At 37.7% G+C, this 23,794-nt stretch overlaps 1 protein-coding gene across 8 annotated transcripts in view; it reads right to left on the reverse strand.

Moving 5' to 3' along the window:
• Positions 1–334: 334 nt before the first annotated feature.
• Positions 335–23,794, reverse strand: part of GJC1 (gap junction protein gamma 1) — a 35,117-nt gene continuing 11,657 nt past the window's right edge. For 2 of the 8 annotated variants that reach the window (XM_068531146.1, XM_068531144.1), the window contains exons 2-4: positions 7,225–7,406; positions 7,049–7,124; positions 335–6,093 (exon numbers count right to left, since the gene is read on the reverse strand). In XM_068531146.1, the coding sequence (XP_068387247.1) occupies positions 4,883–6,073 (1,191 nt within the window). In that variant the 5' untranslated portion in view covers positions 6,074–6,093; positions 7,049–7,124; positions 7,225–7,406 and the 3' untranslated portion in view covers positions 335–4,882. Of the gene's footprint in view, positions 6,094–7,048; positions 7,125–7,224; positions 7,407–11,227; positions 11,548–12,207; positions 12,350–23,794 lie in introns of all 8 variants that reach the window. The other 6 variants (XM_068531143.1, XM_068531150.1, XM_068531145.1 and 3 more) reach the window with 5 other exon arrangements.

Here is a 23,794-nt window from a genome sequence, read left to right on the forward strand (position 1 = left end):
CTCCACCCTTAAGGTCACCTACCCCTCCAGACTGTAATGCCACAAACACGCCAAATCCTTTTAGCCACAGCCATCCCAGAGGAGTTCTAACCCAGCTATGAAAAAGGGCATCTTTTGAGCCCAAACCTCTACTTGGAAAATTTCCTGCTCATGTATTTCCACTGAGATCAACTTACAGGTGAATGTATGGGAAGAGATTTTCATATCAGGTTTTCTGTGTAAACCATTAAGCTCTTGGGCACTATTTGATACAAAGAATGGGGTAAAAATCTTCAATATGACATTTCCTGGCAGTTGAGTTTTCACGTTTGGAAAAAGATGCACAGACCACAAATGAATCTTCTAAACTGTATTTGGAACTGACAAAAACATCTGGAACTAACAAAAAATCTTCCTAGAGACAAGGCCCTCAGCAGAGTCTGTCCCCACTATAAAATTTTACATCAACTGTACAGAACAAAATTAGCAACGAGTGATCTTTGGCACTAGAATGGGTGACTCCTTAGCTGTTCATACAATATCCAAACTGCACATCACATGACATTAAATTGCTGGTTAACAGTTGAATTTTACATTTAAATTATCTTAAAAAGTTGGGAGTCCTAGCTAAGTTTTTTGGTATCAATATGCTAATGATATCTAACACTTAGTGCCTGAGGTAGAGACTTCTGTAAGAGATTTATTGAAGAGAACACAATTGAGAGTACAAAAAAGAAAAACACTTCCAATCTTGGAATCATACAGCCAAATGTCTTTGCTGGTTCAGCAAGCCAACCCTGAAATGCAGAACTCTTTACTTCTTTTATTTCTGTAGAGATTTTGCACGGGAGTAGGGCTTTCTTTTGTTTGGACTCCTGAATTTTGGAATACATGGATTGCTTCTTTCAAAAGTATGATTATTAACATGGAATGTGCATGAACCAAACTCACTTAACATCATTATTAAAAACAACAAAAACAACACAACTGCACATTAGGGACAACAAATAAAATCTTTTAAACTCTCCATGATATGTGGCCAGAATGAGTGACAAGTATGCAAGTCAACCTAATGATTCTAACCTTTGATGGTAACTGTGGATTACTACAGATCTATGATATATAGGTGAGCTGAAATTTTATTTCCAAACTCTGCACTGTATAGGTGCAGGGGCTTTATTTTCAGGTGGTAAGACTCTTCGTGAAATTACATTATTTTATAAAGATGAAATTAATCTAACAACTGGAACCTTCCAATCAAAATGACCAGCAGCTCTGTATCTCTGACTTCAGGTACTTTTCTTCACAGTTGGGAAAGACCTTTCCTTTATAAAAAGGCATTTGTGAAGTAGGTTCAAGTATAACATAAACTTGCCTTTTATAAAAAACTGGCTGGCCAAAAATTTATCCTAAACTATAGGTATTATTTTTAGAAGTGTACTGTCTCTTAAATGAGACAGAAAACGTAAAGCCTAGACATTTATAAGCGTAATGGGTAAAGCACAGGTATGACTAATAGGAATAACATTTAAGTCCATTCTTGGTATAAACTGCTTAGAGCAAGTTAAGTGTTTTAAACGATCACTGATTCCTGTGATAAAGAGCACTGAAGGACTTCTTACTACATCACATAGTTCTTCCACCTATTTTTTTTTTGAAGCTCCAAGGTCAGACAAATGACCAATAGTAATAGTTGGTTTTTTAATACTTTTTTTACCAGACGCTTTTTCTAACTACTTCATAACACTTCTGAGAGGTAAGTGGCTCCTGCAACTTGGAAAAGTAAAGTCAACCGCCTAGTCTCATACCATGAAGAAATGACAGTTAAGGTACCCAATGATGACGTTTTTCTTTTTAAAGATATAGGTGTCCTTCTAAAAGACAGATATGTGGGAGCCCTAACCTGTGAGAACCATTTTAGATGGCAAAGTTCCTTTTTAGCAAAAGTCTATAGACGTCGGTCAAGGAAAATCCCCAAACTGACTTCAATGAAGTAACACGCTTGTGGTTTTAAATGAACAAATATAGAGACAGGCGAAACTAAGGCATAAAGCAAAGAGGAAGCCACAAAATGAACAGTAACATTTCTTTAGGGGAAAAGGTTATATAATTCTTCCCTCAAATTTGAACTAAGAAAAAAAGCCTATTTGTTTTACAAATCTCTTCTGAATAACAGACTGTAACAAAGATGAACAAAGGACACACCACATCTGAATAAATCCAACTGTACGTTAAGGAATGTAACATGTTGTTGACCATATCCTGATTGTAGTCTGTGAAGGACTAAGCACTCAACTTCTATTTAGAGAAGCAAATGTCATACAACAGAGCATGTCTTACACAGCAATTCAAAGGAACGATTTTGATAGGGAAAAAAAAAAACCCCTGCTGACAGGTGTTTTATACAAATACCTGCAAGTTCCAGAACAGTAACTGGAACAATATTTTTATAGACTCAATGTAGACCCAGTTAATGCGTTAATAAGCTAGACACTGACAGGGCCGTTTTCTTAATGTAGGTCCATGACATGTTGTTAGGGGAGAATGGACTTGGCAAACTCAAATGTTCAAAGGCTGAAAGAAATGGACTAAGAAAGCAGTGAGAGTTGGGAAATCTATGTCATAATTAGAACTTTAGTGAGAGAATAAAAATAGACTTTAACACATGTGAAGTGACCCAGAATATCTTTCTATGTACTCGAGGAAGTTGAAGAATTATCCAGACACAGAAGATAGCATTCTCATCAGAACAAGCCCAGATGAAACACCAGGGGCCCTGTTTGTAGAAACTAAGTGGATGCTTCTGGCGCCGAATGTCTGCCTGGCATTTCTGCTTGACTCCTTCCCTCTCTCTCACTCAGATCCCCAACCCTCCCACTGGCAAAGCCACTCTGTTCTCCTTCAGGCTCTGAATAGATGGATGTGAATGTATGTGTATTTTTTCTGTCCTTCCATTAAGAAATATACATGAAGTTCTACTGACATAAGAATTATTGGTAGTTCTTTATCTTAGCTGGCCTGAAGTATTTAAAATCTTCCCTGTTTTAGAATAATTATTTGAAATTCCTTATTAAACACTTGGTTTCAAGGAAACTGCGCAGGTCTATTAATTATCAAGGATACATACATGTATAAATCATTTTCCGAAATTTCCCCTTCAGTCTCACTGGAGTTTACCTTTTGCTTAAGTGTTTAGAGATCCTGAGGAACTTCACTAGGCTAAAATTTACAGATTAAAAAAAGCAAAATAAAGGTAAATTCATGGTTAGAAGATAAGCTTAAATTTTCAACTGAGTGTCTTTTGCGGGGGGTGGGGGAGAAATGCAATGGAGAACAACAAAGAAAAAAAGAACTGCATACAGGACGCTGTTCTAAGAATAGAAAACTGACATTTAAAAATTAAGACAAAAAAATAACACTCTTGGAATTCCAAAGTTGGAGGTGGCTTGCAATAACTTTCTGTTAGAAGAGAGTGAGATACCCAAAATGAAATGCTCCCTGGTGAAGCAAACACCCCTTCCTTTAAATCTTTACCAAGCTCTTACTCAGAAGCTCATAAACTGTAAGACAAATGATGTGAACATGACAGGAGAGCAAAGCTCTCCAACATAACAGAAGGTTGAAAATGGCAATAAAATACTACTGCAAATTACAAGTGTTATGTGAACATTAATGCTTGTCATTAACAAATAGATATGCCTATAGCAAATAAATATTGAAATTCTCTTTCGGTCTATTTACAGATAGAATCCCAGGTCTGACTGGTCTTCCAGGCAGAAACCTACATTGGCAAAAATATGTAAATTATAAAAGTTCCATGGTGAATTATAAAAAATAAGGAATTTGAATTTAGGCCTTCTGCCATATGCAGTTTAAGGTAGCTTTGATTAATTTTTAGCCTAGAAAGGAATTTTTGTGTTTTTACTGTTAACATATAAAAAAAATATCCATCACTGGCTTCTTAAGAAACCAGAGTGGCAGGTTTTTGGATACAGATTTAAGGCAAATCAAACAGGTCCACAACTAAACGTCTTATCAGGGCTTATTTTCCAGGTGTGCCTTTGTTTAGTGACAGAGGAATCTTAGAACAGTTCTAGCCAGGGTCTCCACACTGCTACTGGATGAGGACACCTTTGTGCATCAGTCTTTTGAAAGAACTGACATTATATACACACCATCAAAGCATATACTGGCAAGGCTTGATATTTAAAGGACTTCTGCAGTGAGTCACTTTATCTTCTTTGAAAACACAAATAGGTTTTCAAAGACTAGATACAACTCTGGACACATGAATGAGATTCAAAGATTTCTCAAGTCAAAGAGAGATCTCAACCTCGCTCTACTATGGACTTTCTTTCCAAGACTGAGAACTGATTCATCCTCCTCCGGCTCCTTACATATCTGAACTCTTCCCTGCAACACGAGAGGCACTTTTATTAGGTATGTAGCATCTATTAAAACTTTAAATCCAGGGTAGAATTTGCTGAACAAAGTAATAACACTAGCCTAATAGGCATTACCTTAAGGATTATCTCCCCTTTAATATAAAAGTATAACTACAGTGGTCCAATATACAAATACAAAAAAAAAGTACCATAATACTGTACATACAAAAACTGTTCAACAAGAATGATTTAAATATATCTGTTCTTTTCCAGATCTGGAAGACACAAATGTAAAGTTCTGCAACTGTATTATTGCTGGAACATGTGTCCAGGAACAGTGTTTCCCGTTCTTTCCCCTTTGTCCCAGCCCCACCTTCAGAGTCCCCTGAGCTTGCATCATGAGCCAACAGCATCCTGAAAATAACCAGAGCCAAATGTTTACTCAATGGAAGTCATTATTCAGTGAGCCGCTGCTTACCATGAACTATGAAAAGCACAAGTTTTAAGCCCAGACAAGATTAAATCCAGACGGAGGTCTTCCCATCCCCTGATTTGCTACTAGCACTGCTTTTGTTGGACCCAGCTTTGGACCCCACTTTGGCTTTTTTTCCCCGGGGACCATGGGGGTTGTTTTGGTGATTGTAGGCCTGGATTGCCAGATCCAGGCGTTCCTGAGCCATTTTGATTTCCCTCTGCAGAGTCTCCAGGTCAGCTGGGAGGTTGTCCTCATGGCTGCCATACTGTTGTTCCTGGGCGATGTTGGCCTTGTTTTGCTTGTAGGCAATCTTAGCGTTGGACAGTTCGGTGTACTGGATTTGATCTGGTTTGACGGCAATGTTATAGCCAGGGGGAGCAGATGGTGTGTTCCAAGTGAAAGGATAATTATAAGCACCCGGATCTTCCAGTTCCCTCCTTTTACTGTTTAGTGAGTCTCGAATTGTCCCAAATCCTAAATGAAGCATCTCCCAAACGTTAAGCAATAGGCAAAGGCCTGTAACACCATACATTATCAGAAGAAAGATGGTCTTTTCAGTGGGTCTAGAAATAAAGCAGTCTATCTTATGAGGGCAAGGAAGCCTGCTGCACACATAAAATGGGTGGACTTGGAAGCCATACAGAAAGTACTGCCCTATCAGAAAACCCACCTCAAACACGGTCCTTGCCAGCAGCTGCAGCACGTAGATTTTCATGAGCCCATCCTCCTGAATCCGGTGTCGGCCATCATGCTTAGGTTTAGATTGGTTCTGATCTTTATTTTCTTTTTCACTTTCTAATTCCATTTCTGGATACATCATGGGATCCTCTTCATGGTCCTCTTCTGTTTCTTCCAGCGCCCGGTGTTGTTTCCAACGCATTGCATAGGGTTTGCTCCGAGTGGCCTTCTTGTCTGCTTCACCGTGCTCCATTTTGGCGATCTTATGAATGGCATAGCCCAGGTACATCACTGAGGGGGTGGCCACCAGGATGATCTGGAACACCCAGAAGCGCACGTGGGAGAGGGGTGCAAAGGCATCATAGCAGACGTTCTCGCAGCCTGGCTGCTCTGTGTTGCACACAAATTTGCTTTGCTCGTCGTAATAGATGGACTCTCCTCCTACAGCTGTAAGGACAATCCGGAAGACGATCAATACAGTAAGCCAGATCTTCCCCACAAACGTGGAGTGGTTGTGGATCTCCTCTAGCAGGCGAGTGAGGAAGCTCCAACTCATGGTGACTGAACTGGTTCGCCCTGATAAAAATGAAAATTACCAAAGGAAAATCAGCAAATATTAAAATCTTAATTTTTTAATTGATGATATCTCTAGGAACTACTTCTCTACATACTTGAAATTTATCTTCAAGGCTCATACTAGAATGACTGTTAGAATAAATAGCATCTCACTCTCTACACTACCATCAGGTAGGACCATTCACCTCAGTCAAAGAGCACTGGTTTGGGCCTACAGGGTCCTAGGAAGTCTGATTAGTTTTCGTGTCTTCCTTAGCTTAAAACGTAAAATTATAGCTATCATTTGAGATATATTTCTCAAAGTATACTGGATTTTTTACATACAGTTTTATTTCATAAGACCTTCGAACTTTGTGGAATATAGATAAGAAAATAGCACAGAAGTATAGCTATTCGGTCACAGTAAGACTGCCACTGAGAACATAATGGGGACACCTGGGCTGGATGGACTCCATTGTGAAGAGGTACCTTATCAGGAAAGTTAAATTTTGGACCTGGTGACAAGTATTAAAAAAGAATTAAGGAGATAGTACAGCTGCAAATAACTGGCAAAGATCAAGAACTAAAATAAAAGACAGAAAGAAACAAGGAAGACACTCCTGAGCTAGGCTGCATCACAGAGATTCTAGCGTTCTGTATTATATTTCTGTATTTTGTTTATGGTAGAAGTTAAAAAATGCCTGTAGATTGAATTGTGAGGACATTAAAAATCCAATCAATAGACAAATCCACTTAAAACAGCATTTTGAAGGATAGTTTTATTCTGAGATTCTTAGATCTATGTCCAGAATCCAGGTAAAAACCATCAAATGAGATAATGTATGTAAAATCCCTAATACAACCCCTGGCACATAGTACACCTAGCTTTTCTCTTCTATCTTCCCTCTCTTGGTTTACTTCTGCAGGTAACAGTTGATTATCAGCATCACCAAAGAAATTTAAATACACTTTTTACCTGTTATCCAGAATTTCTGTTATCCAAAATATTCTTAGAGAAATGATGTTTTGCGCACAAGTTTTCCAGATTCCCTCTGGAAGGGAAAAAGAAAAGAGAAGGTCATAAGTTTCCTCCCACAGAAAACAATCAATCACTAGAACGCCATTTTCAGGGAGAAACAGTTTTCTACGTACCACAGGAATCAATCAGCATGAGATGGAAACAGGCTTGAGTTTGAATATCACTGTTCTCTCCTCCTATACGTGGTAGGAGAAACTACCTTACAGTGACTCAAAGAGTCTTAGGTCACTGTAGTCTAAGAAAATATGACAGGAAGATGAGTCATTGGTGAAAATCTGAAGATGAACTCTGGCATCTATAGGAAAAAGCCAAAGTAGAAAATCTCACCAAATTTAAACTGGGTCACTAAAGGCCTTGCAAAAATCTTCACCCTGTGTGCTCTATTCCTGTTCTGTTCTCTGAAGCAGCCAATACCTCTCTCAATGGGATTTGAGCAGCCAACTAGGAGCAAGCTGTTTAGTTAAAACACCCAACAGCTGGCTCTCAGTCACTGGGACACCCATATCCACAGAAGGTGATTTACAGACTCAACTGCTCACAGAAGGAAAACACCTGCATCTGTATTGTGATTAAAATATATATATATAGGACAAATTATTGCTCATTATCAAGTTCTGCAAACTATGGAATAACTATGGCCAAGAATCATCCACACCATCATTTAATTTAATAAATGAATGTAAAACAATCCCTAAGTGTTCCAAGTTATTATGTGTTCAAAATAACTTAATAAAAAAGATACATGAAAAAAAACCAGAACAATTCCCAAAAGGTCAATGAAGAAGAAGAAGAAAAAAAGTTCAGGCATCTGCATAACATGCAAGTACGAAGATTTACATACAGAATCCAACCACACAAAGATCTCACCATAGGACTTCAAGTACAACTCTCATTTCCAGCCCTGATGTCCAACTGAGTTCACCACTTCTCTCACTGCACATACAAGTTATAAAACCACAACACAAGAAGTAAATAATATGCAGTCTTTAAATGGTGATGTAAGCCAGATTTCCAACACCGAACCCCATAATGATTCACATCCACAAGTCCAGATTCACATTTTCCCCAAACACCATATCTAAAGCATTTACCTTAAAGCCTGAAATTCTATTTGTTCCAATAAGCCAAAATCATGAAAGTGCAATTGTTAATTAGTTAGGAAGCTCATCCTCTACACTGCCATCCATACCGAAAACAAATGGGTACCTTTATAAATAATTATTGCTATGAAATAATTTCTCAACAGTTCAGCATCTCATACAATAATCTAACTTTTTCTTGGTGGGGGGGAATTAGTGACAAACCCTTCAAAGCTTATAAGTTATAAAGCAGCCACTTAAACACATACAGAAATACACATTGCATACTGGTTAAGCTGTAGGCCTAGACAATGATGAACCCTTAGAGCCTGGTTTTCCGTGGGCACTTGTAAGTGCCACAGCACCCTATACCCAAACCTTGAGTATAAATGACGTGTAAAGTAATGTAGCTTCAGCATCTCATACAATGGATGATGGGTAATTTTCTTTCTAAAATAACCATGGGCTTCCTAATCAAATGGCAGCATTACCACTGAGCTGTCAGTAGGTTTTCCGTTGATACTCTTCCCTTTCCAAATCCCTTTCTTCTCCTTGTAAGCATTAAGAGAAAGGCTTAAGTATCAGAGTAGCCTCCTCCAATTTGGGGGGTGGGGTGGAAAGGAGAAGAGGGAGGGAGGGTGTGAGAGAGGAGAAAAAACTGAATGAGTAGAATGGTGGGTTCTGGAATTGACATTTCTAAGCAAAAACGTGTCACTGCCAAGTGTGGTCTTGCTGTGTTCTTGCGCCACTAAAATTCCCTTTTTTCAGAACCATTTTTTTGCTCTCCTACCAGAAGCCTAAGATTCAGAACACAGTCTTCTCTGACTTCCCTGTTTCAGCAAACAGACTTGGTTATAGAGTAGGGAGTGAGAGCATGTAATTAACCTGTGAACAGCTCTCGTGAAAAAATAAAAATCATTTCCATACTCTATTTATGAATGGAAAATATGGGAGCATGTGATGAGTGGTGGTGAGAGGTGGGGGGATGCCAAACACCTAAATATTTTTTGCCAATTAGGAAAGCCAACTGATTTAAATGTATCTTGACACTTAATGTCTTCTTGAATATATCCTTTATGCTTTGGCTGAATTTATCTATAGACAAATTCTAGAAAGTGGTATTATCAGGACACAAGAAATGTAAGTCTGCGTGGTTTTTGCTCTGTACTGTCATTTGATTTTCTAAAAAGGTCCTAGCAGTTTACAATGCCTGGCAATGAATGAGTACAATTTTACCTCAACCTCATCAGCACTGTCTGTTATGCTACTTTGCTAGGTGTAAAATGGTATTTCAAAATTATGTCAATTTGTATGTTTTTAATACAGCAGGATACCCTTCCCTTATATTCCTCCTTCTTTGTGAACTATTTCTGTCCTTTTGCCCATTTATCTGCAGAATGTATTCTTAATACAGTACAGACATCAATCATTTGACATTTAATATAAATACCTCAGTTTATTGTTTTCCTTAAAATTTTAGTATTTTATACAGTCACACCAATTTCTTGAATAAATTAAAAGGTGGAAAAGTTATTCTTCTTAGGATGGCTTTTTACATAAAGAATTTGCAAAATTCATGGTAGCTCATAATTCAAAAGGATTCTCAATTCTCTCTCCATCCCCCAACACATACTGAAGAAAATCATATTTGCTTTTATAACATTTACTGGACAGAAATCAAATGTGCTATTTTTAGTCTGTTTTCCAAATAATTTTCAAATCTACCTTGTCTTACACTAGAAAATAGAATTTTAAAAATTACTTGGGGGCTTCCCTGGTGGCGCAGTGGTTGAGAATCTGCCTGCCAATGCAGGGGACACGGGTTCGAGCCCTGGTCTTGGGAAGATCCCACATGCCACAGAGCAACTAGGCCCGTGAGCCACAATTACTGAGCCTGCGCGTCTGGAGCCTGTGCTCCGCAACAAGAGAGGCCGCGATAGTGACAGGCCCGCGCACCGCGATGAAGAGTGGCCCCCACTTGCCGCAACTAGAGAAAGCCCTCGCACAGAAACGAAGACCCAACACAGCCATAAATAAATAAATAAATAAAAATTAAAAAAAAAAAATCTATCTTTAAAAAAAACAAAATTACTTGGTAATCTCCTCCCAAATTATTTATATTTGAAGAGTTTTCTATCAGCTACATCCTAACAGGATCAAGTCAAAGTTTACTGCATGTCTAAAACTCAGGATCTTTGAAGATTAAATATAAAAGCTCATTATTTGGATTATCTCTGGAGGTGGATTATACGATTAGATCTATTTTAAAGATGAAGAAATGAGGTCCAGAAAGTTTATAAAATTTGCCCGAGATCATCCAGTTATTAAGAGGTGAAGCTAGAATCTAAAGTCAGCCAGTCTTGCTCCAGTCTCAGCTTTTAACTACTAGTAAAGAATTGCATTCCAGATGAGGTGGAACTATGTACAGGCCCCATGTGAATACAGAGGAGGGCACCTCACCCCAATCTTTGGAATCAGAATTAAACTAAATAATAAACTCACAAAGATCAAAGGGGGGGGGTAGTTCTGCTGCCAAAAGAAACTGGAAAAAAAAAAATCAAAGGGGGAAATTTCAGGGTTTAAGATCTTACACACAGAATGAATTGAAAGTTAAAACAAAACAAAACAAACAACAACAAAACATAAAACCCAAAAAGAACTCCAAGGTTGTTTCTTGGCAGTTGGAAGGGAAGAATAAACTAGAAAAATGGTATCTTCAACAAAAATTTTTTTTTTTTCACTAAGAAGGATAACTTCTTTGGGCATTGAGAACAGTGACAGAAGGTGGTAAATTTAGTTCAGGGGTGAAAATGCTTGTTAAAGGGTAGATACAAAGATGGTATACACATGAAGTGCTCAGAGCTGTGCCTGGTCTCAAGGCAAGCACCATTATTACCATTACTACCAGTGCTGCTGCAACTTTTTGTCTTATCACCTCAACTGTACTGGGAGCCCCTAGATGTTAGACACCACATCTTTTATCTCTGCTTCCCTAGCGTCTAGTCTGATGATTGGCCATTTTTTTAAAATTAATTACCTTATTTATTTATTTTTGGCTGCGTTGGGTCTTCACTGCTGCACGCAGGCTTTCTCTAGTTGCGGTGAGCCGGGGCTACTCTTCGTTGCGGTGCGCGGGCTTCTCATTGCGGTGGCTTCTCTTCTGCGGAGCACGGGCTTTAGGCACATGGGCTCAGTAGTTGTGGCACACAGGCTCAGTAGTTGTGGCTCACGGGCTTAGTTGCTCCGCGGCATGTGGGATCTTCTCAGACCAGGGCTTGAACCCGTGTCCCCTGCATTGGCAGGTGGATTCTTAACCACTGCGCCACCAGAGAAGTTCCTGATTCGCCATTTTAAGTGCTAAATAAACATTTGACAAACAAATGAATAAATGCATTCCTATCGGACCTGCCTTACATTTTTCACTGCAATCTCTTCTCTCTATATATATATTTTTTCTCCTAGATTCCCACTGCATCAGTCTGTCCAAAAATGGAATAAGCAGCCTCATGAAGCAGTGAACCCTGGTATAAATGCAGCAGGGAGGGTAAAGGGATATAAAGGGAGGTGTCTGTACTTCACTGAAATCTATAAAATGTGACACCAATGATGGCAATACTTTATGTATGTACAGTGTAATACCTAAAACAACCACCAAAAAAGCACACAGAGGGGCTTCCCTGGTGTCGCAGTGGTTAAGAATCTGCCTGGCAATGCAGGGGATATGGGTTCGAGCCCTGGTTGGGGAAGACCCCACATGCCACAGAGCAACTAAGCCCATCACCACAAGTACTGAGCCTGCGCTCTAGAGCCCACAAGCCACAACTACTGAAGCCCGCGCGCCTAGACCCCGTGCCCTGCAACAAGAGAAGCCACCGCACCGCAACGAAGAGTAGCCCCTGCTTGCCACAACTAGAGAAAGCCTGCACGCAGCAACAAAGACCCAATGCAGCCAAAAATAAATAAATAAATAAAATAAATTTAAAAAAAAAAAAGAAAAAGAAGAAAGAATGACCATACCTAGTGTTGGTGAGGATGTGGAGAAACTGGTACTCTCATACAAGTAGGAATGTAAAATAGTATAATCACTTCGGAAAATAGTCTGGCAGTTTCTTAGAAGTTAAACAACATATACCAACTATATGATCCAGCCATTCTGCTCCTAGGCAAGAAGTAAAACCGTATGTCTATAAAATGACTTGCACATAAATGTTCACAACAATTTTATCTGTAATAGCCAAAACCTGGAAACAACACAAATGCCCATCAGCAGGTTGATGAGTAAACAAATTGTGGTACACTCATACAGTGGTATACTACTCAGCAATAAACTATTGATATGCATAGCATGGATGAATCTCAAAATAATTAGACCAAACGAAAGAAGTCAGGCAAAAAAGGCACACACTGTATGATTCCATTTATATAAAATTCTAGAAAATGCAAACTAACCTATAATGACATAAAGCATGTCAGTGGTTGCCTATGGATGAGCTGGGGGTGGGAGGCAATGAGGGATTGGCCAGCCTGATATCAAACTCTCATGGCTATTATTTTTCAGTTTCTACTTGTCTTACTTTTCCTTTTCCAAACTTCTAAATACATATCCTGATTTTTGTCCTATCTTATTAGCCCATCCTTTTCAGTGCTCTTTGCTGGTTCTTCCACCAGAATCCAAGCTGTAAATGATGTCCCACTTTGCTCCAACATCTCCCTGAAACTTCAGACTTGAAATTCAACTGCTACTCTACATCTTCTCTTGGATGTCTAAATAGGCACCTGAAATTTAACATAACCCAAACCAATCCTCCCATCCTCCAAAGACCTACTCTTACTCTGTCTGCAGTTTTCCCAAACTCAGGAAGTAGTTTCGCCACTCATGCAGTTTTTTAGGCCAAAACCTTCAAGGCAACCTCACTCCTTTTTCTCACTCCATAGGCAAACTATATCAGCAAATCCTGTCAGTTCTATCTTCAAAATATATCCACAATCCAACCACTTCTTTCCACCTCCACTGCCATCACTCTGATCCAAGCCCCCTTCAACTCTAACCAAGATTATTGTAAAAGCAAGAGTCTTCTAATTGGCCCCCTAGCTTATGCTCTTATGCCTCTCAAACCTCTTCTCCAAAAAGCAACCAGAGTAAAGCTTTTAGAAAGTATGTCAGATCATGTCCCTCTTCTGCTCAAAACTCTCTCAGAACAAAACCCAAAATCTTTACTATAGTCTACAACGCCCTTTATCATATAGCTACTAGTACACTTTTGGTCTCATCACCTTCCATTCTCCCTGTTGCTCATTCTGATTTAGGAATATCTACATCCTCACTATTCCTCTGATCATACCAATCATGCCATACTTTTGCCTCAAGATTTCTGTACTTGCTATTTGCACTGCTTTGAACTTTTTTATTTCATAGATATTAACAGAAAACTCTCTCATTTCATTCAAGTCTGCTCAAAAGTCATCTCCTTAATGACTTTCCTCAGACCACTTTCCTAAAATAACATCTGTCATTCTCTAGCCCCTTTAATTTCCTTTATAGCACTTAACCCTCACATAATTTTTATTTTACAATTTTATTGTTTATAGAATATAAGCTCCCTGAAGGCAGGATTTTGTTCTTTTATCCCCAATATCTAAAACCCCACAGCCTGACAAATGGTAGTAGGTTCTCAATAAATATCTGTTCAATAAATTAATTCAAACATTTAGAAAAATGCTCCGGATGTATTAACTGAAAAAGTAAGATACGGAACAGAATTATCCCAATTTTGGAAAATGAATAAAATTTATGCATTAAAAAATCCTAGAAGAAAAACAAAAATGTAAAAAAAAAAACCCACCAAAACCTTGAAAGGTTATAAACAAATACCCACTACTTTCTCCTTTCTTTAGCCTGTTTCCTGCATCTCTACTAGAATTCTCTCTCTAAAATGGATCTGTTACTCCTTTGCTGAAAAACCACTAATGGAGGTGGCTCCTCAAACCAGTGGGGCAAAGATGGACTTTTTAAAGTATTAGAATAAAACATAGTTGATATCTGTTATAACTCTGCATATGAGAAGAAAAGATGAATCTGAGTACAAAAAATAAAAAGTGTCTCCGTGGTTAAAAGAAAAAACAACCTAAACAATACTGAAAAACAATGGGAACTTCCCTGGTGGCGCAGTGGTTAAGAATCTGCCTGCCAATGCAGGGGACACAGGTTCGATCCCTGGTCCAGGAAGATCCCACATGCCACAGAGCAACTAAGCCCGCGAGCCAGAACTACTGAAGCCTGTGTGCCTAGAGACTGTGCTCCGCAACGAAGAGTAGCCCCCGCTCGCCGCAACTAGAGACAGCCCATGCACAGCAATGAAGACCCAACTCAGCAAAAACTAAATAAAAATTTTAAAAAAAGAAAAATAAAAACAATGAACTGGGGAAAAAGGTTTCAGTAACTCTTTTATAAGCAAAGAGCTAATTTCTAATATATAAAGAGTTCAAAACATACATTCCACAGAAAGAAAAACACAAATTCCCCTTTAAAAAAATGCACAACGTGGATGAACCTTGAAAACATAATGCTAAGTGAAAGAAGTCAGACACAAAAGCCACTTATTGTATGATTCCATTGATATGAAATGTCCAGAATAGGCAAATCAGTAGAGACAGATTAGTGGTTGTCAGGGGCTATGGGAAATGGATTGTGACTGTTAGTTAATGGGTACCGGGTATCTTTTGGGGATAGTGAAAATGTTTGGAATTAGACAGTGGTGGTGGTTACACAACCTTGTGAGTATACTAAAACCACTGAACTGTACACTTTAAAAGGACAAATTTTAGCATATGTAAATTATATCTCAATAATAAAGTACTCTAAGATACAATTCTTCTCCTATGACATTGGCAAAAATCCAAAAGGAGAGGCTACGGAAAAACAGACATTCTCACATATCGCTGATGGGAGTGGTACAACCTCTGGTGGCAATTTGATAATATCTAACAAAATTACAAATGCATCTATATCCTTTGACCCAGTAATCTCACTTTGGGGAATGATCAAACTATAACACTGTTTTTATATAACTCAAATGTCCACTGTCAAGGGAATGGTTAAATGCACTATGGTCTATTTACACAACAGAATACCACGTGGTTGTAAAAAATAATGAGGAATGCTCTCCTTGTATAGAAAGATATTCAAGGGCTTCCCTGGTGGCGCAGTGGTTAAGAATCCGCCTGCCAATGCAGGGGACTCGGGTTCGAGCCCTGGTCCAGGAAGATCCCACATGCCACGGAGCAACTAAGCCTGTGCGCCACAACTACTGAGCCTGCGCACCACAACTACTGAAACCCACGCGCCTAGAGCCCGTGCTCCGCAACCAGAGAAGCCACTGCAATGAGAAGCCCGCGCACCGCAACAAAGAGTAGCCCCTGCTTGCCACAACTAGAGAAAGCCCGCACGCAGCAACGAAGACCCAACGCAGCCAAAAATAAATTAATTTTAAAAAGATATTCAAAACATTTAATTAGTGAAAACAGCAAGGAAGTGTATATATGTATATGCCTTTTACAGAAGGGAAAAAATATCAATCTGTGTTTTTGCTTATATTTCTATAAAGAAACACAAGGATACATTTTTTAAAAAAACTAATAAAAGTGGGGGAGGAGACTAAGGAGGACGGGGTAGGATCAAGACTTTGATTATATATCTACTTAATTAATTTATTTGGCTGCGCCAGGTCTTAGTTGTGGCACTCGGGATCTAGTTCCCTGACCAGGCACCGAACCTGGGCCCCCTGCACTGGGAGCGCAAGTCTTAACCAATGGACCACCAGGGAAGTCCCTGATTATATATCTTTTTACATTGTCTTGTTTTTTTTTTAACCAAATGAGTAAGTTGCCTTTTTAAAGAAAACACCGCTAAAAGCATTCCATGCCCTACAGAATAAAGTCTGCTTGAGATTTTAAAGAAATCTTTTTGCAAACTTTTTAAAGTTAAAAAAAAAACTTACATATTTTTCAGAAATTAAATGTTTTATAAAAAGATCATCTTGGTAATGAATTCCTTGGAGGTCCAGTGGTTAGGACTCAGCGCTTTCACTGCCAAGGGTGCAGGTTCAGTCCCCAGTCGGTAGGGGAACTAAGATCCTGCAAGCTGCGCTGCACGGCCAAATTAAAAAAAAAAAAAAAAAAGAGTTCATCTTAATTTCTGTTTAACCCCAAGTTTAAATACCACCTGTACATTTTTCATCAACTTACACTGTACATTTTCACATGTGCATTTGTTGTTTCCCTCCATTAAACCCACTTCCCTTGGACATCCTCAGTTTACTCCCTCACTTCAATTTATGCTTCTCTTCAGATGTCACCTCCTGTGGTGAGGACTTCCCTGACCACTTACCTAGGATAACATTCTTCCATCACTCTCTACCCTTACCCTGCCTTTTTCCTTCAGAGCACTCAACACTACCTAGAACACTTTTTATTTGTTAAGTTGTTCATTATCTGTCACCCCAATAGAATTTAAACAAGGACTTTGCTCTTGTATCCCTGGCACTTAGAACAACTATTAACTGAGTGATTTAATAAATTTGAATCTCTGCTCATTGATTTTCCTCTGCTTTATATGGTCTTTCCACAATTTCCTACTTGGAAAAATTTTTATCCTTTAGGTTCTAGCTCAAAGGTCACTTCAAGTTTTCTTGACCTCCTCACTTAATCTCCTCAGAAAGTCTATAATAGTTTTTCATTCCACAAATAACAGGACTTAATCTATTAAACTGAGGTTAGTAGTATCAGTTTCTTCTGCTGGAATATGAGTTCCCTGAGGGGAAAGTCCATGTTTTTTAAAATTCTCTGAGCCCTCAGGATACAAAAATAACTCAATAAATGTATGCTATATTTAATAGAAGATCTAAATGAATTTATAGGAGGTAGAAAATATAAAATATGTTCACTAATACAATCATTTCAGGGCAGAATACAATGAATGGTATAGAAGTACAAAATGTGAAAATACTCAGAGAAGGAAAAGAGACAATTCCTATAAACTAAAAAGTATAAGCTGTCAATTATACCTCAATGAAGCCAGAAAAAAAAAGTATAAGCTTACTGCAGAAGACAAGTGGGTCTCTGAAGAATGGGTATGGTTTCACCAGGCAGAGCTGGGGTGGGAAGTAGAGACAAGGCAGATGGAGAAAATGGTGTGAGTGAAAAGTTGCACAAGAAGGCTCTTAGACTGGAACATGATGGAGGATGTTTGGGAAGTAGTTGTAGAGAAGGCTGAACAGGGAAGTCAAAGACCAGTTTGCAGAGGGCCTTAGCACACCATGGAACCTGAAATTAAAGCATGTAAGTAATGATGAGTAAATATTCCTCGAATGTGGTCCACAGACCACCTTCAGAATTATCCAGAGTACACGTCTAAAATACTGATTCCTAGGTCCTACTTATTCAACTCCCACTCTCAGGCCTACTGAATCAGAATTTAACAAATCTTCTATGGTTAGACATTTAAGTTGTTTACAATGATTTATTCCAATACTTATAACTTTGTACACATCCCCAATTATAGATTTAGGATAAATTTTTCTAAAAGAATTGCTGGGTCAATAGTTGTACAAACTGTGAAAAAACTGTGTGTGTTATTAAGAAAAGATCAGCTTCTTTATGCACTCTCTCTCCAAAAATTCTAAGGCTTTTAATATGTATTACCAAATTACTCCTGCAAAAAGCCGGTACCTATTTATATTTCCACTACTGAGAGTATGAGAATACTGGTTTCCTCACTCCTTCACCAATGATTTTAATGCATTTTTCAAGAAACAAGGCTTGGGTCAATCTGTGTTTAAACTATAAGAAGTTTTAGATGATCATTAACCATTAGGGAAATGCAAATGAGACAAATAATGCACAGTGAGATACCATTTCATACTCAAAAGGATGACTACTATTAAAAGAAAAGAAACAAAAAAGAAAAGAAACAAGTGCTAAAAAAGTTATGGAGAAACTGAAATCGTTGTGCATTGCTGGTGGGAATGTAAAATGATGCACCTGCTGCAGAAAATGGTATGCTTATGATTTTCTCAAAATATTAACTATAGAATTATCCTGTGATCCAGCAATTCTACTTCAGGATGTATACCTAAAAGAAATGAAAGCAGGGACACAAACAGATATTTGTACACCCATCTTCATAGCACATTATTTACAACAGCCAAAAGGTGGAAGCAACCCAAGTGTCCACTGACAGATAAATAAACAAAATATGGTATATATCCACGATGTTATTCAGCCTTAAAAGGAACGAAATTCTGACACATTCTACAATGCTGATGAACCTTGGAGACAGTATGCTAAGTGAAAGAAGTCAGTCACAAAAGGACAAATATTACGTTTCCACTTATATGAGGGCCCTAGAATAAAATTCATAGAGAGAGAAAGAAGAATGGTGATTGCCAGGGGCTGGGAGGAATGGGTAAAGAGTTTCAGTTGGGAAGATAAAAGTTCTGGAGATAGATGGTGATGATGTTTGCACAACAATGTAAATGTACTTAATGCCACAGACCTATACACTTAAAAAATGGTTAAAATGGTAAATTTTATGTTATGCATATTTTACCACAATGAAAAAGTAAAAAAAATTTTAGACTAACTTCATTCATGCAATTAGTATTCACCTACCATCAAGAAGCTTGCAAGACAGTAGTTTATAGGAAATTACAAACACTTAAAAAAAAAAATACAGTTGTATTCAAGAAGTATTTAATGTTATATATGCTATGCAACAGAAGACGAGGAAGTAACTGGAATCATCTGTTAAAGTTTAAACATATTTTACAGCATAGTGACTCTACAGGGAAATGCTTTATTTTCCAGTTTATCTGATTCATTTTTTCCATTACAATCTCTTTACTATAATGTTGGCCACAAAAACACCGTTAATCCAAAAATATCTCTTTCATATATATCTTTGGAAAAGTTTCTCATAGACTCATGTTTTTAAAAAAAAGCTCCCAAGGGTTTCAGATCAACAACTAAAAAAGCGTGTAACTTGTCCCTTGTCAATTTTTTAATGCTCACTAAACTGAAATAACCAGGAAATTTAAAAATTTTAAATAAGTAGTGCTATTCTAAATGTTTTACAAATTCAACTGAGTCCAAATGGGTCAGAGCCAAGTTTTAATCTGCTTCTAATTAAAAAAAATTTTTTAAACCCCAAAATCTATAATAGCTAGACCATATTTAAAAGCCTTAATTTCTAAACAAAAAATCCAGGATGAACTAATATTCTAGAAAAGTGATTCTAACTTTGAATTTTGTGAAACTGAGAGCAAGCACTTAACTAGGAGCCAAGAGATTCTAACAGGCACTTCAGGAATAAATATTTCTTTCCACTTTTTCATTTGTGAGATAAGTGAAGAATACCAGATTATATTATTATTAAGGTCCCTTCTATTAACAGTTGATGAAAATCAACTCAGGCAGAGTACTATTCATAAAACAACCAACAAATTATGTGGAATTCAGAACTCTAGGGACAGGAAAGAAGCAAAGTAAGAGCAGTGAAATTAAACAATAATAAGATGTCAAATTTTCAAAAAGGCACTTCCCAAACAGTCATCCCAGAAAATCTGTGGTTGGACTAAAATTAAAAATTTCAATATTGACTCACCATGATTCTACAGTATTAACTATCTGGGCATCCCAGATTATGAGCTGAGTGATCCACTAAGAATCGTGCTAGTGACTCACATTCCTGAATGAGACTGCTTTATGTGCAGAGACAAGGAATCAATTAAAGGGTTTACAATGAAGTTTTGTTTAACTGGAACGTTTTAAGTGGAAGTTAATTCTGCATGAGGGATAATAGATGTTTAATAACTAGCTAGTGACAATTTCTAAGCAAAAGCACTATGGCAGCCTTAATCTATGTATTACAAACAGTAATCTATGTATTATAAACATGAAAACAACTTGTTTTTCAAAAGAGCTCTTGGCTATGGACAATATTTGAGAAACACAAAATTTGTTGTAAATCAAATTATAAAATAAAGGAGAGAAAGTAGTTTGAAATCTTGGCTCCATTAACTAACAAGGAAACAAAATACACCACTGTGGGTTGAAGTGTCAGTCTATGCTGGCAAAAAGCCATTCTATTTGAATGTAAGAACCTTCAGGAACCAGCTGGAGAAGTATGGGGGACCTGAGATAATGTGTTCATTCACAGTGCATAGTAAGTGGTACTGTCTTCATGTAAAAAAGGACAGTATTGGTACACTTGTCCAAAACAGCTTAAGTCAAATCAAAAGGACGACATCAGTCTAGGAAAATGACATGTCTAAGAAAAATGAAAAAAATAAACATATAACATTACCAATATGACTAGGGTCACAACACAAAATTTGCAAAAAACATTATCATACACTGATGGAGAGGGTGGTCTGATACAATCTTTCTGGAAGGCATTATGGTAATATTTACCAGAAACTTTAAAATGTTTTATGTCCTTTGATCAGTAACACCACATCTAGTAATTTATCTTAAATGAATGCCCAATAAAAGAAAAATTTTACGTAATTTATGATATAATCTCTATGAGGAAATATTGTACAACCACTGTAAATCTTGTTTTAGAACAGAGATCACAAAATCCAAATGTCTACAACTATACAGAGACAAAAAGTAGATTAGTGGTTGCCTAGGACTGAGAAGAATGAGGAAGAGTAGGGAATGACTGATAATAGGTACGGGGTTTCTTTTGGGGGGAATGAAAAAATTCTAAAATTAAACTGAGGTGATGGCTACACAACCGGGTGGATATACTAAAAACATTGAATTGTACATTTTAAACAGGTGAACTGTACAGTGTGTGAATCATACATCAAAAAAGCCATTTAAGACATTTTCTAAATGTCTAGGCACCAGTAAGTGATACAAGGAACTGAAACAGAAAAATGGGGCCTGGACAACACAGGCACCAACTAAAGAGGGGCTACTGATTATTAGCTACAGCTGTTGTTGTTATCAGACTGTCATATCTTTCAAAATAAGTCTTCAACCTGGATTTTTATGTGAAGCCTGATTTGGGGGTAATTTTTTTCTTTTTTTTTTTTTCTTTTTTTCTGTGTTGGGTCTTCGTTGCTGCAGGCGGACTTTCTCTTGTTGCGGTGCACGGGCTTCTCATTGCAGTGGCTTCTCTTGTTGCGGAGCACGGGCTCCAGGCGTGCGGGCTTCAGTAGTTCTGGCTCGTGGGCTCTAGGCGCGTGGGCTTCAGTAGTTGTGGCGCATGGGCTTAGCTGCTCTGCGGCATGTGGGATCTTCCCGGACCAGAGCTCGAACCCATGTCTCCTGCATTGGCAGGCGTATTCTTAACCACTGCGCCACCAGGGAAGTCCCTGGGGGTAACTTTTTGATTGAAGTATAAAATACCTACAGAAAGGTGCACAAATATAAGTGTGCAGCTCAATGAATTTTCACATATCCATGTAACTAGCACTGAAATCAAGAGCAAAGCATTACCAGCCACCCAGAGCCACAGTTATGCCCCTTCCTACCCAAGGGAAACCGTCACTATTGACATCTTGGATAATTCTTTGTTGTGGGAGACTGTCCTATGCATTGTAGAATGTTTTGCAGCATCCCTGGCCTCTTCCAGTTGCGACAACCAAAGATGTCTCCAGACACTGCCAAATACCCCTTGGAGAACAATATTATACCACATTGAGATCCACTAGTTTAAACTGTCCTTGAACTTTACATAAATGGAATCACAGAACGGACTCTCTTGTATCAGATTCATAAGGAATACACTTCTAAAAATAATTTAAAAATAAAAGAATACACTCTTGTGTCTGATTTTTGTTCAACATCTGCTAAGTCACCAATCTTATTGCATTTAGCTCTAGTCTGTTCATTCTCTTTGCTTTATTATATTGCCAGTGTGTATATATCACAATTTATCCATTCTACTGCTGATGGGCATTTGAGCAGTTTCCAGTTTGGAGCTATTATGAATAATGCTACTGTGAACACACCAAATATGCCTTCTGGTGAATATATGTACATTTCTGTTGAATACCTAGACCCAGAATTGCTAGTTGTAGGGTATGCATATGTCAGGTTTAGTAGATCAGTACTTTTCCTAAGGGAGTTGTATCCATTTACACTTCTACCTGTCTCTTTTTTCATGTTGACAACTAATAGAAAAAAATTTTTAAATAATATTGAGCCAGATATTTTATTGGCTGAGTAAAGCCTGCCAATTTGTGATCTGTTTTAAAAAAATGTTTCACTATGTGAGAAAATGCTCATATGCAGTAAAGAGACAAAAAACAAACAAAATAACTCCCAATAATATAATATGCCTGAATGGAAATATACCAACATTAACAATGGCTTATGAATGTTTTCTCTTCTATTTGCTTTTCAGTATCTTCTACAATAAACATGTAATAATGAAGTTGGCAAAGCCTTCCTATGCAACAAAAGCCCCAAGAGAAATTTAAAAAGTAGGTCGGGGTACAAATTTCATAATATTTGCATACATACATATTTTACATTCATGAAGACCTAATTAAGTAACGAATATATCACAGAAAAGTTAACTATCTCATAGAATCTTTGGTACAATTACTACACAGCCCCTCCATAAGGGGGTCCACGACAGAACTTATGTAAAATTTCACCCTAGAGTAAAAGATAGGATGGTGAGGGTACAGGGTAATCCTTAATTTGTAAGGATATATCAAAAGATAGTAGTCCTCTGACATATCTTATATAGTAGTTAGTATAATAATGCTGCTCTTCTCATTTCTTTAGAGACTCACTTTAAATTGCTCCAGAAGCAACACAGAAAATTAACATACTCAATACTCCCTTGAAATGCATAGTTGTTGCCATTGCTACCTGCTGGTTATTGAGTGTCTGATATTGAATATTTGGAAAGAGTTACCTCTATTTGAGAAAATGATTATTAAAACAGCCACCAAAAACTTTCCAGTGTCCCTTATGAGTTCTAGTAAATGTTTACTTGACATGCGAAAATGTTACAAAACTCATACTTCCTGTCCTAATCACTCCATTTCATATCAAGGATTCTGCTGTTGGGATAAGACTGTGCCCATGAGATTCACTACAAACCCAAAAGATATATCTCCTGAGTCAAGATACTAAATGCTAATATACTGCTTTAAATGGAGTTTTTTAAACCAAAATAACCTGTTACTTTAAGGCTTTGCTAAAGGGCACTATTCTGAGCACTGCTCCCATCTGCATTTTCCTATCAAGAAACTACACTGACATGTATGTAATTATAAAACCAAAAAGCAAAAAAGTTTTCTGAGGCAAAATAAATAAAAAGCAGTAGAAAATAAAGCTTTTAACTACTAAGAGCATTCTAGCTGGGGTTCAAAATGCTAAGGTTGCTTTAAATTTCTCATTGAACTAGTAACCATAATTAACTGGTAACCAAAATAAATCTATTCAAACTATGTATACATAATTTTCCTCCCAGGATATATCACAAATCATAAACACATTTTCCCATCCTCTTTTCTTTTCAGAGTTCAAGTATGATAGGAGACAATGGCTTCAGATACACAATTCAATAAAAACTGAG

The sequence above is a fragment of the Eschrichtius robustus genome, chromosome 20 (genome assembly GCF_028021215.1).
Source record: "Eschrichtius robustus isolate mEscRob2 chromosome 20, mEscRob2.pri, whole genome shotgun sequence".
In the NCBI taxonomy this organism is placed as follows: Eukaryota; Metazoa; Chordata; class Mammalia; order Artiodactyla; family Eschrichtiidae; genus Eschrichtius; species Eschrichtius robustus.